The sequence below is a fragment of the Phoenix dactylifera genome, unplaced genomic scaffold (genome assembly GCF_009389715.1).
Source record: "Phoenix dactylifera cultivar Barhee BC4 unplaced genomic scaffold, palm_55x_up_171113_PBpolish2nd_filt_p 000190F, whole genome shotgun sequence".
NCBI lineage: Eukaryota > Viridiplantae > Streptophyta > Magnoliopsida > Arecales > Arecaceae > Phoenix > Phoenix dactylifera.
In genome coordinates this window covers 199227-216001 of record NW_024067717.1, presented here as the reverse complement: position 1 = coordinate 216001, position 16775 = coordinate 199227, and the positions used below count along the sequence as shown (strand labels likewise).

General features: G+C 37.7%; 2 protein-coding genes across 4 annotated transcripts; both read left to right on the top strand.

Annotated features, from left to right (window-relative positions):
* The first annotated feature begins 454 nt into the window (after positions 1–454).
* LOC103721197 lies at positions 455–9531 on the top strand. Of its 3 annotated transcripts, XM_008811299.4 has the most exons (3): positions 456–1923; positions 3163–3306; positions 7357–9531. In XM_008811299.4, the coding sequence occupies exon 1, from the start codon at positions 720–722 to the stop codon at positions 1869–1871; it is 1152 nt and encodes a 383-aa protein (XP_008809521.2). In that variant the 5' UTR covers positions 456–719; the 3' UTR covers positions 1872–1923; positions 3163–3306; positions 7357–9531. The 3 variants fall into 3 exon arrangements, with proteins under 3 accessions (XP_026665865.2, XP_008809521.2, XP_017701686.2); XM_026810064.2 differs by lacking the exon at positions 7357–9531 and having other exon boundaries at positions 455–1923; positions 3172–5142; XM_017846197.3 differs by lacking the exon at positions 7357–9531 and having other exon boundaries at positions 3163–5142.
* A 684-nt stretch (positions 9532–10215) lies between these two features.
* LOC103721196 (IST1-like protein) lies at positions 10216–16647 on the top strand. Its single transcript, XM_008811294.4, has 6 exons — positions 10216–10720; positions 11174–11306; positions 11514–11617; positions 14782–14953; positions 15044–15184; positions 15264–16647. The coding sequence occupies exons 1-6, from the start codon at positions 10671–10673 to the stop codon at positions 16344–16346; spliced, it is 1683 nt and encodes a 560-aa protein (XP_008809516.2). The 5' UTR covers positions 10216–10670; the 3' UTR covers positions 16347–16647.
* The last annotated feature ends 128 nt before the right edge of the window (positions 16648–16775 follow it).

Here is a 16775-nt window from a genome sequence, read left to right as displayed (position 1 = left end):
AGGACTATGCCATTCTTATATCCAAGTTTCTAATGTTTCAATGGATATGTCAAGAATTTTCAAGAGTTATCTTTTTCCTGCTCAGAGAGGAACGCGGAAGACAACTTAAGAGAGGATTTCTGGTTTCTGGTACTCAAGTTGGCTCGGTGAGATAAGTGAAGAAAGGCCCAGTTAATTTAAAATTTATGGTGTAATATATTTAGTTTTTTTATTTTTTATTTTTATTTTTTTTGAATTCTGAGGAGGGTAGAGCCTTCTCTTTCATGTACCTTCAATAATTGAAGAAGGTAAAATAAAAATAAAAAGATAAAGATAAAACACACACACACGCGCACACACACAACAACTCAAATATATAGTTAGGGTTTTGGCGTGAAGTATAGGCCGGCACTGCTCAGTCCAGAGTTCATGGTGATTATGGCAGAGGGTTGCCAAATTTTTGACATCTCGGTTTTGAAGGCTGAGCTGAGGACTGGCTTAGGCTGGCTCGAATTATACTCAGCGGGTATTGTAGGGTAGGATTGTACTGCTCGAAGGTGATTCGATGGCGATCATTGGTTAGGTCTAGTAAAACATAGGTGGGATGGGCGACGGCCCAGGGCGAAGTATTTATTTTGGGTGGCACCGAGTGGGTTACTTGGTGCGCCCCGAGATCTAAGGTGCCGTCACCACCTCCTCCGTTTTTACCTGCTTCGCCTCCAAAGGTGAGATACGGAAGGATGCTGAAGCTCACCTCCTCCCTCACCATTCCCTCCTTCTATCGCCCCTACCTCGTCGGAGCGGTCCAATTCCTCTCCACGTTCACCACCGCCGTCGCCGCCTCCGCAGGAAATCTATCTGCCGAGCCTCATTTCATGGCCGATTACCTTGTCGCCTCCTGTGGCCTCTCACCGGAGAAGGCAGCGGAAGCCTCGAAACCTCTCCGCCGCATCAAATCCCGTCAACAACCCGATTCCGTTATGGATTTCTTCAAAAAACACGGTTTTGATGACTCCCATCTCAAAAAGCTCATATCTTGGTACCCCAGATGGCTCGCCTTCGACGTGGAGAAAACTCTTGCCCCAAAGTTCCGAGCTTTGCATGACCTCGGCTTCACCGGCCCCGCCCTGACCCACATTGTTCTCTCGAACCCCGTCGTCATCAACCACAGCCTCCACCATGTCGTCTCTAAGATCCAGTTCTGGAGAGACCTTCTTGGTTCTGACGAGCATTTGAAGAAATTCCTCAAAGGAAATCAGTGGCTTCTCGGACGCAGCATCGAGAAGACAATCCAGCCCAACCTCTCGGTGTTGAAGGACTGCGGCATCTCAGACCAGAGGATCACGCTGGTCTTGAAGAAGCATCCGAGGTTCATCCTCCAGAAGCCTGATGCATTAAGGGCATTGATTGATCGTGCCGAGGGGTTGGGAGTTCTCCCGGGCTCGACGATGTTCCACTGGGCTCTCTGGGTTCTGTTTCTTGTCAGCCAGGAGAAGTTCGATGCCAAATTGGAGGTCTTGAGGGGCTTTGGTTGGTCAGAGGCTGAGTTCCTTGCTGCATTCCGAAAGGCTCCTGCTTTCTTGACAGGTTCCGTGAGCAGTATGCGGGAGAAGATGAATTTCTTGATGCGGGATTCAGCTTGTGCCCCATCCTATGTTGCACGCCACCCTGTGCTTCTGACACTGAGCTTGGCAAAGAGGCTGATTCCAAGAAATCGATACTTGGAGGCTTTGAAGTCAAAAGAGTTGCATGGTGGAGCATATGATGTGTACACGGCCATGGTGTGTTCAGAGAAGAAGTTCTTGCACTATTATGTCCTCCGACACATAGATAAGTTCCCAGATCTCAGTGAATTGTATGCTGCGAGTTTTGAAGGGAGAAATACTCTGTAGTTCTGTACCATAAAACAGGCAGCTTGATGTTTTCCTCCTATCATGTTCTTAGGTATCACTTCTTCACTCTTTGAACATGAAGAATGTGTCTGAACCTGTAAGCAGATTGATACAATTTCTAGTAATTGTTTATTGTTTTGCAAGTTTAATACGATAAATAATTTTTGAAAAGAGAACATAAAATCTCAAATCATTCTTCCAGAATGTAGGTAGAGTTGTGGTGCATTATGTTATTCATGAATCATGAATCTGACAGGCAATGTGAGGTCTACAATTGAACTTGAATCATTTTAGTCATAATTGTGAACTGAAGGATTTATGCATATGGATCCATGGTTGTGTTTATTTCTGTTTATTTCTGATGCAAGGGAGTGGATTCTTGCTTACTGAATCTTATTGCTGTTTATTAGCTGTTTGCTAGTTATGGATGAAACTCTGGATAGGTTGAATTGTTGACAAGTATCTTACCACAGAGCTTGATGCATCTTTCTTTGGTAATTGAAAATATCTCATAGATTTCTGCATTTGAGTTTGCTGTTGTTCACCATTAGAATCATACTCCGATCCCATCAAATTACATCATATTAGACCTGACCACGGTCCGGTTCTAACCGGAGAACTGAACCGGGAAGAACCGGACCGGAACCGGAATCGTGTCTCACGGTTCTTAACCGAACCGGAACCTTGAGGAATACGGTTTGGTTAAGGTTTCAGATTTGATAGAACCGAACGGAACCGGACGGAACCGGAACCGGAACCGAAGCCTAATTTTTTCTTTTTTTTTCTATTTATAATAAAATAAATTAGTTCCAAATTTATTTAATGTAACTTATTTTTTTTTAATAATGTTATCTAGTTGTATTATTAAAATTTACTTTGATAGTAAATAATAAAATGAGATACAAATTATCATTTTGTATTAATTACACAATCTATTTGTATTTATAATTTTTTCCATATTTATACACAATCTATTTTTTTTCAAAATTTTATAATTTATGTTGAAAAATCGGAATCGAAACCATTTGGAACCGGAACCGGAACCGGCGGTTCTAGAACCGGAATCGAACCGACTATTTTCGGTTACGGTTAAGGTTCTAGGTTTTTGTGGAACCGAAACTGACGGTTCCATAACCGGAACCGGCGGTTCCAGAACCGTGGTCTGGTCTACATCATATGTAAGTGTTTTTATTATTGCTTCAATGAAAACCTAGACCACAAAATAAGTATTTTGGACAATATTGAATTTCTGATGTATAGCTTGGGAAAGAGGTTGACTCCTCGACATCAGCTCATGCAGATGTTGAAGCCAAGAAGAATTGCCTAGCAGAGATCTGAAGCCGATCTCGATCATGAGTTGTTCAGAGGTGTTCAAGGAGAAAGTTCTATGAGAAAGTTCCAGACTTCTGGAGATGTGTATTACCAGCCATTACAGGTGATGCCCGATCTAGGTTTGGAGCCCTTTCATGAGAACTTAGGTTTTCTTCTTCACTCCTGTAGCCACTTATGTTACATGAGTCTTTTTATTCATCATTGCTATCTTTGTGCATGCATACTTGATGAAGAATTATTTGACCATTTTGCACTTGTGAATTTAGAGTAGTTTACTGTATGTCTGTAAGAACTTTTGTAGCTACTGACTGACTTCTGAGGCTTTTATATGCAAAATCATGATTTCTTAAGTATCCAAAATATTGCAGTTTTGAAATCAATGATTGGGATTTAATACAACGTGGGGTATTTGTTTCTTGACGAAACATGTTTTGATAATGAAGCAAAATCATATTTTGAACATCAGGGTATAATTGTGTACTTGAAAAACTTTACTCAAGAATAGGCCTTTTTTTTCATGAGTGATTTTCTGAGATTTCAAAACATACCCAAACACCTACTGTACAAAATTGAAAGTTCCATATTTGAGAGTATAGGTGGTGTCCCAAAATATAACAAATTGAAATACATCCAAACAGATGTTTCAGTTATATGTTTTGATCTCTTTATACCGATAATTCTTCCATGAATATTTGTGGGGTCATCTGAGATTCTATTGTACCAGGCCAAGCAATAATCTGAATGCAAGAATAAATATGCTGAAGAGTTATCTCTCCATCATCAAGAGAGAGTCGATTATTTTCCCTAGCATCATTTGTAAAAGTTTGTGTTTTACTTTTGCGAGTTGATGTTTTTTGTTGTTTTGTCCTAGTTTCTTCTTAAATTTAGTAAGCAATGCTGAAGTCTATAATTGAACTAATAATAAATATTCATCATAACTGATTTTTGGTATTTATGTGACTCGGCCATCATGTAGGATTTATATAAACAGGATTAGGTTGTTAGTTATGGTTTAGCTATCTATAGTTCTGAATATAATGTGTATTACTATATCCTGGACTACAAATGAAACTTGAGACAAGTTGGGCTATCAAAAAGCATCTTATGGCAGCGTCTGCTTCAATTGTAATGTGTATCATAATTGATTCCTGCATCAAGTTTTGCTATTATTCATCATTAGTCATACATCAAACTTGTAGGCCACATATTTGTATTCATGATGTGCTTGGTTAGACCAATTGTACTCATAATTTTTTTCTTAGATGGAAACACAAGGACATTGAATCATATACCGTATATGCTAATACCAAATCAACTCAAGCAAATGCTTTCTCTGGAATATTATATAGCTAATGTCAAGGATCAGACTTCTGGTGATGAATGTATAATATGGATAAAATCTTGTTTTTATGACTTGATAAAGGCCGACTTTGAGGAACTAAAATAATTTACAAGCTTGTGTGACTCGGTTCTAATTTATTTACCTTTTTATTATTGTGTCAAAGAGAAATCAACTAACTTGACCAACTTGTTTAGCTTTCTGAGTCTTTCTTTCCCCCTTGGAAAAAGTTGAGCTCTTTTTAGAGGATGATTTTGCAAATTATTTGTTTGTTTTCTAGCTACTTATCATTTTATAATTAGTTGTACAGAGATTTTTTTGTTTTATAGTATTTGTTATAGTTACAATATAAGTTTGAGATATGAGTGTCATGTTTCGGATTCTCTTTTGAGATGGATTCTTGCAAAACCAGACTCCTACATTGTGGCATCCAATTTATTTTTGCTATATTCTAGATCGTGATTTGCCGAACTGGTACTTGAGGGCATATCAGCTGACGTCCGGTTCGGCGTGGTACGGGTTGGTACTGTGTCATTCTGGGGCTACTGAAATAGGAAGAGCCGGAGGGTGGGAGAGGGAGAATAGGAGAGAGGAAGAGAGAGAGAGAGAAAGGAAGGGAGGGGAAGAGGGAGTGAGGAGGGGGAGAGTTGGGAAAACCCAACCCTAACCCGAGAGAGAGAGAGAGAGAGAGAGAGAGAGGAAAGGGGAGGGCCCTAACTCAAGAGAGAGAGAGGGACAGGGAGGGACATACCGCTCTCAGATGAGCTGGATGAGGAAATTGAGCTGGCGGAGGGATTTTAATTGAACCAAGGAGGGATGTTAATTGAGCTGGCCTCTCTACCGCAATGACAGGGGGACCCGATTACCCATTGGTTTGTAGCAGTATCGCAATCCATGATCGGGATCTTGTCTGCTACAATATAGAGATGTATCCTAATCAAGTTAATCTTAAAATAGATAGATATGAGAAGGTGAGGTTAGCTCAAGGATCAGATTGACAGAGCTTCATTCTTGGAGATGTTAGTGGATAGCAAAAAGAAAAAGGAAAAAAGGATTATCTCCCAACTTGTTGAGGCTTTACTAGCAAAAGCTTAACCACCCAAAGCTCTACTATCTATAGCAATGCCAATTGGGGCCTTCCTTGGTATCATGTTATGATGATATTAAAGTCGAGTGGACTGCATAAGAAAGAAAATAAGCTATCAAGTATTATGTTATTCCACTCAAGGATAAAGTTCCAGGACTGTGAGAGATGTATATTGCTCGCTGTGGCCAGGAAGGTGCCATCTAATCTTTGGTTTTCAAATATAGAAAGGGGGGAACTGTCACTTAAGCACTTTCTCATTGACCTCCATCAACTCAGGTATTACTGTCAACCCCTTTAGCAATTGCTCGGGCATCCTGGGTATCACTTTTCTTATCCTATCTAAGTAAAACTATGCCATTCGTATATCCATGTTTCTAATGTTTCAATGGATATGTCAAGATTTTTCAAGAATGTTTCATTTTCCTGCTCAGAACGGAGCACTGAGGACAACTTAAGAGAGGATTTCTGGTTTTTGATATTCAAGTCGAATTGGTGATTTTCAAACAAATCTTTAGAAAGTGAGGCACTCAATGCTGTTGTCTTTGGTGGCAATAAGGATATTATTCAATTATATAAATTCACTGATTCCGGGTTTTTAATGTTAGGACAATAGTTGGCTATTATGTAGGATTAGGGAGACATTGGCTTGAGAGTTAAAGTTGCAAAAGTATGGGGACAGAATCCCTTGCTTAGTTCCCTGTTGTGTTTCAAACCAAGTCAGGGAAGTAGGAATAATTAAGATGTGATCAGAGGTGGTCCAGTGCAAATATTGCAACTGATCTAGTCATTGGTCTTCTATGTCCACCAGGCACCTCAAGATCTTGTTTCTGTAATTATCCGCGTAGATGAAGGGTTTACTGGGCTATAAGGAAGTTCTAGCATCCTCCCTTGTTGGTGAAACAGATTTTTCTTCCCAACTTGCACCAACTTTCTTTTGGAAAATATCATGTTTCAAAAAGGATCTGTGGTTGATGAAGTTAAAGAAACATTTAATTATTTTATGCCTCATAAATAGTGAGTGAAAGATGCTGTAGTAAATAATTGCAAAGAACTGGTTTCAGAATTATAAAAATTGCTCTTCCATGTGTAGATTTAGTTGCAGATATGATATCTGTAGGGTTTAGATATTCCTACGATTAGAAGCAGACATCCCTATAGATGGTAATCAGAAAGTAAGAAAACAAAGAATTAACAGAATTTGAAAATGAGACACAAAAGCGTGCTTGTTTGTTTATCTCCTTTCTCTTTTCTATTCCTTTTTTCTTTGCAGCATTATTTTTGGTATCTCACTGTGAAGAAACCACCTTAGTAGTGTTAAAATGCTATGAAGCAGTACTTTGCCTACACTTGAGGATTCTGTCCTACTAAAGCCCTAGCAGGCCTGTTGAAACCTTTAGGTGCATTGTCGGCGAAAATGGTCCCCAAGCTTAGGTGGTGCTATGATTTTGTATTTGTGGTTTGACAATTTTAATCTGTTAGGAGCTGATATCAGCAGCCATGTTGCACCAACTGGAATCAATAGGCCTGTAATGAGCTTGTGAGTGATGACTAGTGCCTTGTGGACCATTTGGTTGCAAGAGATGTAGCCTCCCATTCTTGGTATAAGCTTTGCTTTTAATGCTTCAGATAATTGCAAAATGTCACCTAGTTTCTACTGTGACGTAAATACCAATTGCGTAGTCTACCCTGTAATGATGTTTTGATGTCTCTGCTGATTCTTTTTTGAGGCCTGATGTTACTGACCGTGGTTGCTGGGACTTGATGGGATAATTCAGTTAAAAGGAACCCTCGGAGTTGAGAAGTTTGTATTCTGCATATTGTTACTTTGCTGAATCCAGTATTGTGTGAACCAAGATAGAAGAAGAAGAATGCTCTCAAAGAGTCTTCTATTGCGAAGTGTATCTTTTAAAAGTTATGTTGAGCGACCTGTTTGCTTTCTGAAATCTAAATATTTTAAGTGAAGCTAGTCAATCTCATGTTGAGCTCCAATATTTTACTTTTTTTAACAAAAAAAATTTGTTTCTTGCTATTAAAATTAGTCTAGCTTGATATTTTGAGCCAATGCCTGTTGCAGTTTAAGCTGATCTTTTTTTGAACATTACCACAACTCAATTAAGAGTGCTTTACAGAAGGATGTATAAACCGCTGCCTTAATTGAAGCATCTCCAAAATAATTTGACCTTGGTACTCGAAATTATCTTACACATCCCTTTTCTAATTTTCATTTTTATTTTTATAATTATTCTAAACTTAATTGGAACTTGTATTTTCAATCTATATCAAGTGCTGCATATGGATCAGGTCAACTTGTGAGCTAAGCTGATTGTTTCAGATTCATGGGTTGAGTCTGGTCATTTGTTTTTCCACTTGATCCAGGTCCAGTTCAACTTGTGTACTTGGTGTCTCAAATGGATTAAACATCAGATGACTCAATTTGTCGGAGTCCCATCTAACTCAACCTAAAAATAGATGATTTTGAAATTTCTAAAGCCTCTAATTTTCATTCCTCTGCCACCTTTTGGTTTACTAATTGAAATGAACTGCTAAAGACTTCAGATTGGGAATCATTTAGCTAAAATCCAAGTTCTAAAGATATCTATCAAAGTAATTAAATTTACATTATATCTCATCTTTGCTTCTTGGTTTAGAAATATCTCTCTTCCTCCTTGGATGTTATTATAGTCTAGGTGCACTAATGATATCTTTTTTTCCCCCAGAAAGTTTGGAAATATTTTTCTTGTTAGTTGCTAAAAATTAATTTGCTGTCATGCTAGAACCTCTTTTTCTACAAAACTCTATCAAGTTGTAAGCTTTTAAGATAATCTAACTAAAATTTTTATATGAATATTTTTATCTTCAATGAAGTATTTAGTTAAGGTTATGTTTGTTGTTGAAAAATTGAAAAATCAATTTACTTTCCTGTAGTTCAAAGATAACATCTTGGTATACAAACTTTTAAATTGTTCGTTGAAGGTTGAAGGTTCAATTAAAGTTGAAAAGTGTTCTTGTCAATGATATTAGCAGTTGAAGTTCACGTAGCATCTTTTTTCTTTTCAGTTTTTCTAGATCTTATTCAAGTAATTATTAATTTTTCTTCTTCACACAGAATAACTAATTTATTTTTTTTTATCTCATATTGGAGCTGAACCTAGATCCACCCATATTTGTGGTTGGAACTTGGTCATGTTTTTTTTTAAAAAAAAGAAAGTGGTCCATGGATGATGGGCTATATAATTTTGGAACTTGTATTTTTATTTTTCTATATCTCTCAAACCTCGGTTACGGCAGGATCTATTTTCAGGTCATTTGGTAGAACCCCCAAAGAATTTTACCAGCTTGAAAAGCAGGTACCTTTAAATTTGATCGTTATTGACTTAACCCAACTTGAATGATTTGATGAACCTATTTTATTTTTTTTTAATAAACCCAACTCAATTTAATTGATTTGCGAGTGGAGTCTATGTCTAAAATTGCAACTTTCAAAAAGTTTGATTGGCTTTTGTTAAACTTGTCTTGACCCCAAATTGATCCAATTACAAGCCTACCGTAATCTAACAATTCCTAGAATTTTCTTGCAACCCTTGATGCTTTTATCTCATTTACCCCTCTTGACCAAATGTAATGCACTCGAGTGATAAGGTTTGACGTAATACCTACCATCTCATGGTATTTTTTATTAAATACTGTGTTCACATGCCCTGTTATGAACGACAAAACAAACGTTTAAACATCAAATGTGAAGCTACAGCTTGAGCATATTAGGTTAAGGGTTAAGCCAAATCAAACTTGACCTCAAGATCCCCCAACACCATCCAATCCATTCTAGCTAGATTTTTTAATGCGCCACGACCCGCAGCTATAAGCACAGAACATTGCTCAATAACATATGTGTGTGTGTATTTATGAACATACGTATATATATGTATGTATATGTGTATGTACATATGTAGAGATATACATACCTACATACATATACCTACCTACCTACCTACCTACCTACCTACATACATACATACATAGATACATACATACATACATACATATATATATATATATATATATAGAGAGAGAGAGGTATACACACACATACATACATACATACATGTATTTATACATGTATACATATATACACACACATACATGCCTATAGATACATACATACACACACATATGTATGTATATAGATGTATATAATAACTGCGACTAATGGTGGCTATCAAACTGAAGAAAGTAATTCAAGAACGATCTCATCTCTTGCTCAGTCAGTAGTCAGTCGAAGTAGATTGACGTAGCTGGTCATAAACACGGAACTAAGATAGGAACTTTTCCATCTACCTCACTGCACGCGTTTGGCTCATTGCATCTCTCAACTGGGTGGAAAGCCTGGGAGCCGGAAATCAGACTATATGTATGTATGTATGTATCATGTATGTGTGTTTGTGTATGTGTTATATATATATATATATATATATAGCTTTCTAATTAAGTAAATTAGAACTTAGAAGGCTCAGAGTATTAGCGTTATCTTATCTGCAGCTCGTAGAAAGGACATGGTGCGCGTTGGGCCTGTCGGTCGGAACCGTTCGTCAGGTTAAAGAAAAGAATCGGAACCTTCGGGCCCAAGGAACGCGTCCCTCGGAGAAAAATCGGGTGTTCATGTGTACCTTATAAAATACTTGTGCTGATTCATCATCTGTCGTCCACTCCTCCGTCGCGGTTCACGGCAATTATTGCCCGGCACCCGGACGCCATAAATGGGCGGACATGATCGCCTCGAGTACAGATCGAACGGCAGATAATAAGTCCTTATCAATACCTCTCTGCGACACGCCGCCGCCTACTTCCTCTCACCTTCCTCATCGTGTACCCAAGGTACCACGACAAAGGAAAGGGCGCTCTCTCTCTCTCTCTCTCTCTCTCTCTCTCTCGTATATATATAGATTTGTTTAGATCTCGGAAAAAGTGTAAGATCGATTTCGCGTCGATAAGCTCAGTGCTAGAATTAGTTTGGGAGGTTTGATCAATAGAAATCGGACGAGCGATGTCGATGCTCGATGCTTTCTTCAATAAGGGATTCAAAGGAGCCAAATGGTATGCTAAAGTTATTTAGTTCGTTTGTTTCAATCGTGTGTAATTTTCTTGTTGTTTGGATCGGATTCGTCCCCTTCTTTGCTTGATGGGAATTTTGGATTCTTGAGGTTGTTTTGCACGTTTTCGATTTTCCGGTTTTCTTGGGTTTTTCGTAGTTTTCTGGAAAAATCGTCTTTTTTGGATACGAAAAGAAGGTTGTTTTTTTGCAGTTCTTCTGCCTTTGATTGAAGGGTTTTTCAGATTAGGGCATCAAATTCGTAATTTGATGAAATTGTGTTTTTTGATATAAAGATTAAAATTTTAGGGAGTTTTGCTGTGGTTTTGATCTCATTGTTGTTTTGATTGGTCAGTATTTAAATAGCTTGATGAAAAGCTTGATTTTGATAAAGTTATGTCTGCCTTATGATTGGGGGATCGATCGTTTATATTTTTGCTAATTTTGTGTGTGATCAGCAAAACACTGCTAAAGCTAACGATTCCAAGAATAAAGTTACTGCGGAATCGGAGGGAGGTTCAACTGAAGCAGATGCGAAGAGACATTGCAAAGCTTCTTGAGAATGGGCAGGAGGCCACTGCCCGGATCCGGGTAAATTTGATTTTTTTTGTTTATTAATGAAAACAAACTAATCTTTACACTTTTGATGGTTAGGGTAGAGTTAACTAAGCGACAGGGATAAACCCAAAAAACAGAGCAAATGAGAAGCAGTTTCTTGCTGTCAGGAGTATTCTTTTTCCTTTTTTTTGAGAGTTCAGTTGTAGTTTTTGATGAACGATTAGTTGGTGTTGGTTACAGGTGGAGCATATTATTCGGGAGGAAAACATAATGGCGGCGCAGGAGACCATTGAATTGTTCTGTGAGCTAATTTCCGTCCGTCTTCCCATAATTGAGACCCAGAGGTTGGCTAGTTGATTCCTGATTATTTTTATATCCCTCGTAGATATGCATATATTTCTTCTACTTATGCTTCCATTGTCACATTTCTAGGAATTATATTGGTTTTGATGTTCTCTTGTTAACATCTCTTTTAACTTAATGAAAACTTGCTAAATTTCTGAACAAGTTTCCTTCCTTGGGAATTGCAATTTACAAACCTAATTCTTATTTAACCAATAGGAAATGTAGCTGATATTTAATTTTGTTGATTTTTTGGGGCAGTTTCTTTTCTTGAAGAGTCGCATTCGGTATTCATGAAGTCTGAGATGTATGATTTTGATCAAAATAATATAAAATTAAAAGAATATTTTCCTCAGCTCAGTCTTTAGTGAATAACAATGAGTAGGATTCTGGCATCATGCATTCTTATGCGACATTTTCAAAGGAAGTCGCATTTTTCAAGTAATGATAAAATTTTGATACATACCAAGCAATTTTGTCATCATGGATTGATCACAAAAGGCTTCATTTATGTTGCAAGGTTGCTCAGCTGGGGGGTCAACTTGCATCTTGCATTTCATGATTTATACGCCGCTTATTAGAAGACAAGACTATACCCGTACTTGAATATGTTATGTAGTCTTTTTATCTGATTAATTATGATTGGTGTTTATTGCTTATGTTTGTGGAATTCAGTGTATGAGTTTCTGAAAATGAAGGTTCAATGTGGTACTTGTTTTTGAATATGCAGTTGTAGTGGGATTTATTTTGACAAGGAGGCTTCCATCAAAATTAATTGTATGATATAGTTTGATGTGAATTTATTATTTTCTTGGTTTTTATATATATAAACACATTGAATTTCTCTAGGAATCTCGAGGCAGATGAACCGAAGTTGGATATCTAGTATGTCTTTTATTATTTCTTATTAGCAGAATGCAGGAAAATTAGCATGACATCATTCGCAATTCTGGGGGGAATCAGATGGATCATAACTAGCAGAGTAGGATCCACCAAATTGATAAGGACTAATATTCCCATAGATGTTCATTAATGTGGTCAACGATGTTTTAGATAAAGATGTTGGCCAATAGGAGGATACTTGCATGTAATAATAAATTTTTGTTAGCAGTTGAGGATGTTTAAGCAGACAATTTGTTGGATCAGCATGGTTAAAATGTCATGTAGTTGAGAGTGCTAACTAGTGCAGTTGGTAAAGTCTTTGGGGATTGTTAGCAAGGATCTAGGTTCGAGTCCTATCCTCACCACAATTTCAACTGGGATTTCTCCTATCCTAGTTCTCCAAAAAATAAGTAAATAAATAAATGAAGTACAATTAAAAAAAGTTCGTAACATTGCTCTACTGTGACCTCGAGATCATGGGTTCATGGAAACAGCCTCTCTGCATGCAGGGATACGGCTGCATATATCTGACCCTTCTCAGACCTTGCAGCAGTGGGAGCCGCATGCATTGTGTTGTCCTTCTTTAATTAAGGAAAGTACATTAGCTTCAGTAGTAGAGAAGTGAGATAGGAAGATGAAGATGGTATATCCATGTCCAAGAAAGATAAGATGGCCCTAGGAAAAGGAAGAAATATGGGAGGTGAAGAAGCATCAAGATTGTGACTGGTGATGGTATTGAATAATGAAGAAGATTGGACCATACAAATTAGATATTTATGTTGGTTGCTAACTTGCTATTATTTGAGAATATTACTACTTGGAGTCAAAAACATGATAAACTGGCTATAAATTCAATGAGTATATGTTGTATTGGAGATATATTTATGGAAGTGTTAGAACTCGAAATTGAGTTATTCATCAATGTATACCGAGGTCCTAAATATTTTGCAGAACTTGTTCTGACATTAGTAGTTTCAAGCATTTATATGCTATATATGACATTAGTAACAACTCATTGTTGTTTTTTAACTCTGGTAATATATTTTTAATCACTATTAAATAATAGAAATTGATGGCTTAAGTATTATTAGAACCATTTTGATGAAAAGTGAGACCTGCTGATGTTGACTACCTATAACAAGGTAGAAAGCTAGCAGTACTCGCTATACGTATGCATACAGATTTTCTCAACTCTAACACATGGAATGTTGACATACTATGCATGATATAACTGACATTCATATCAAAATGCGGATCTTGTGAAATTGAAGAAGTATGGAATGTAAAATTTGAAGAGGAGTAACTTTTTTTGCTTTAGTGACTAACAAATACAGGTCAAAGACATATTCTGATGTTGCCAACCTATAACAAGTTTTCTCAAGTCTAACACATGGAACATTTCCATGCTATATGTGATATAACTGACATTCATATCAAAGTGATCATCTTGTGAAATAGAAGAATTATGAAATATAGTAGAAGCTGAAGAAGAGTAACTTTATTTGCTTTAGTGACCAACAAATAGGGTTCCTTGGAACTTTCAAAATGGTTCCATTGGCATCTTTTGCATTTCTATCTTATTTGCTATATTCTGATAACAAAAGTTCTGCATGTTCTACATAATATTAGCAGAATTTTCTCATTAAAAATTGCAAATTTTGATTGAGTAATGTCCACTTCCAAGCATTGTTTCCTTTAGTGTTAAAGGTTGAAATTTTGCTTGTTCCGATACATCATTGGTGGATCTTCATGGGAACCATCACATGTTTAAACCAAGGTTTTAAGTATTGATGTGCCAGTAGGCATGCTAGTGATCCACTGGAATAATATGTGCTGTGCCATGCAAAATGAAAAAAAAAAGATTTAATTTTTAATTAAAAATAGAGTTAAATAGGTGCCAGGCTGATCTATGTCAGCTGCTGGTGCTGGCCTGGCATAGTTTCTCTGCCAGCACTTGAAACCATGGTTTAAACATGCGATACAAATAACATGTGATACTTCATTCTCTCGTCGCCCAGATTTTGGTTGTAGTTGTATGTGTTATAGAACTCAAAGTAATCTGCTGTACAAATACCAAGTTGCTTCTATTTAAAATTCTTACTTAATTCCATAAGTTGAGAGATAGAATTCTATTCTGGTTGATCCCATTGAGTTAATACATATATACTATCAGTATATTTAGTAAATATTTCCTTCAATTATTTATAGAGTTTGGTTTACTTTTGAGTTTTATATGCCTGTTCGGTATAGAGCTCCTGGTCTGACCTGCCATAAAATTGTTCAGGGAATGTCCTCTTGACCTTAAAGAAGCAATTTCGAGCATTTGTTTTGCTGCACCAAGATGCGCAGATTTACCTGAATTGCAGCAAGTTCAGATGTTGTTTACAGCCAAATATGGAAAGGAATTTGTTGCAGCTGCCACGGAGCTCATGCCAGATTGTGGAGTCAACCGCCAGGTTCTATGAACTTCCGAGCGCCAGTAATTGAATTTTGATTCTTCCTTTTTTATTTGGTGCAATCTTTTTCCTAACAAGTTACTCCTATAGATAATTGAACTATTGTCAGTTCGGGCTCCTTCAGTGGAAGCAAAATTGAAGTTGCTGAAGGAAATTGCTGAAGAGCATGAGTTAGATTGGGATCCATCAGCCTCTGAAACTGAGTTTCTGAAACCACACGAGGATTTGTTGGTGAGTTGAAGCGATTATATTCCATTATTTCTTAATATTTCTGCACTGACTAATATAAATATCACATCTTTTTCTTTAGAATGGACCAAACCACTTCACCTATGGGTCTACGTTGCCCCTTCCCAAAGAGAAACACGACGAAGCATTATCTTCCAACCATGTAGAAGAGTCTCATGAAGAGTTGGATTCAGATGGCTTTGATTCCTTAGATCTTCCTGAAGTTCCAAAAATTTCTGTCCATTCAACATCCAATATTCCCTCAGCTCCAGAAGTTGTTCCACATGTACCATCCTCTCCGCCACATGACTATGAAGTTGATCAGAAGGTCAACAAATCTACTTCAAGTGAGATGTCAGACTTTCCTCGTGTGGAGCCTGGAGTAAATAACCCAGAGCCATTAATTGCTTCCCCCTACACGCAGTGTGATGTTTCAGTTGCATCGGGGGAAGACAAACAGTTCATCCCATTTGTTTCTTCTCCATTTTCTTCCGATCAAGTGTCTGCCAAGCAAACTGAGCTGGCAGCCTCGCCCCCATTATTTTCATCTGTTTCAGTATCAGTGAGGCAAAGTGAGATAGCTCCTTCATCTTCATTATCTTCTGCTCCATTATCTACAAAGAAAAGTGAGTTGGCTTCCTCCTTTTCCAAGAGCAACAGTGAGGGCAATGTAGACTTGCAGGATGTACTGGCTGCTGCTCAGGCTGCTGCTGAAACTGCTGAAGTGGCTGCAGCAGCTGCGCGTGCGGCTGCAAACCTTGCACAAGTTCGAATTGCAGATCTTGTAACAAAAAGGAACAGCAGGGCCTCTGAGAGTGGTGAAAATGAATTCAAGGGGGAAGGCTCTCGTCGACAGGATGTCACCGAAAATCCACTATTTGATCATCAAGATTCATTTGATCATATGAACAACATTTACGAGCCGAAATTGGGATTTGATGCACCATCCCTTTCTTCTCATGAAGTGCCCAGAATGGACGACGAGTCACCTGTTTCAAAGGAGCAAATGCCTGAGCATCAACCTGCTCATGTGCCTCAACGATTGACCTCTTTGGAGGATGATCCATATTTTTCATACCCCAATCTGTTCACCTCACAGGACTCCAATCAAAAATCGAGTATTCATACTTCGGTAGATAATTCGAGGTCTGCTCATGAGTTCTGAGTGTGATATCAGGAGTATAGCTAGTTTTGCTTACGGTCTACACCAAAGCAACTAAAGTGTTGTTTCTGGAGACTGCCTCTTTGTTCCACGTTGCAAGGCTTATCGGTTCTTCAAATTGATTGCAATTTTAGGATTTGCAGGTGACTTTTATGTATAGTGAATAAAAGTGGTTTGTTTTAAGAACTGGTCGATTTGATGTATATTTTTTGAGTGGCTTCCGACTGTTTGTATTTTAAATGCTTTGCTTTTTCTTGTTTGCTCTCACGCTGCTGGAAGCAGGCTTTCAAATGACGATTCATTTGTAATGGACCCCACAAAAACCACTATTGTTCGAAATGGCTAAAACTGCTATTACTTGTGCTACAATGGATGATTTCGAAATTTTAGTACTAAAATAATAACTGTCATAATAGCTATAACGGCATTATA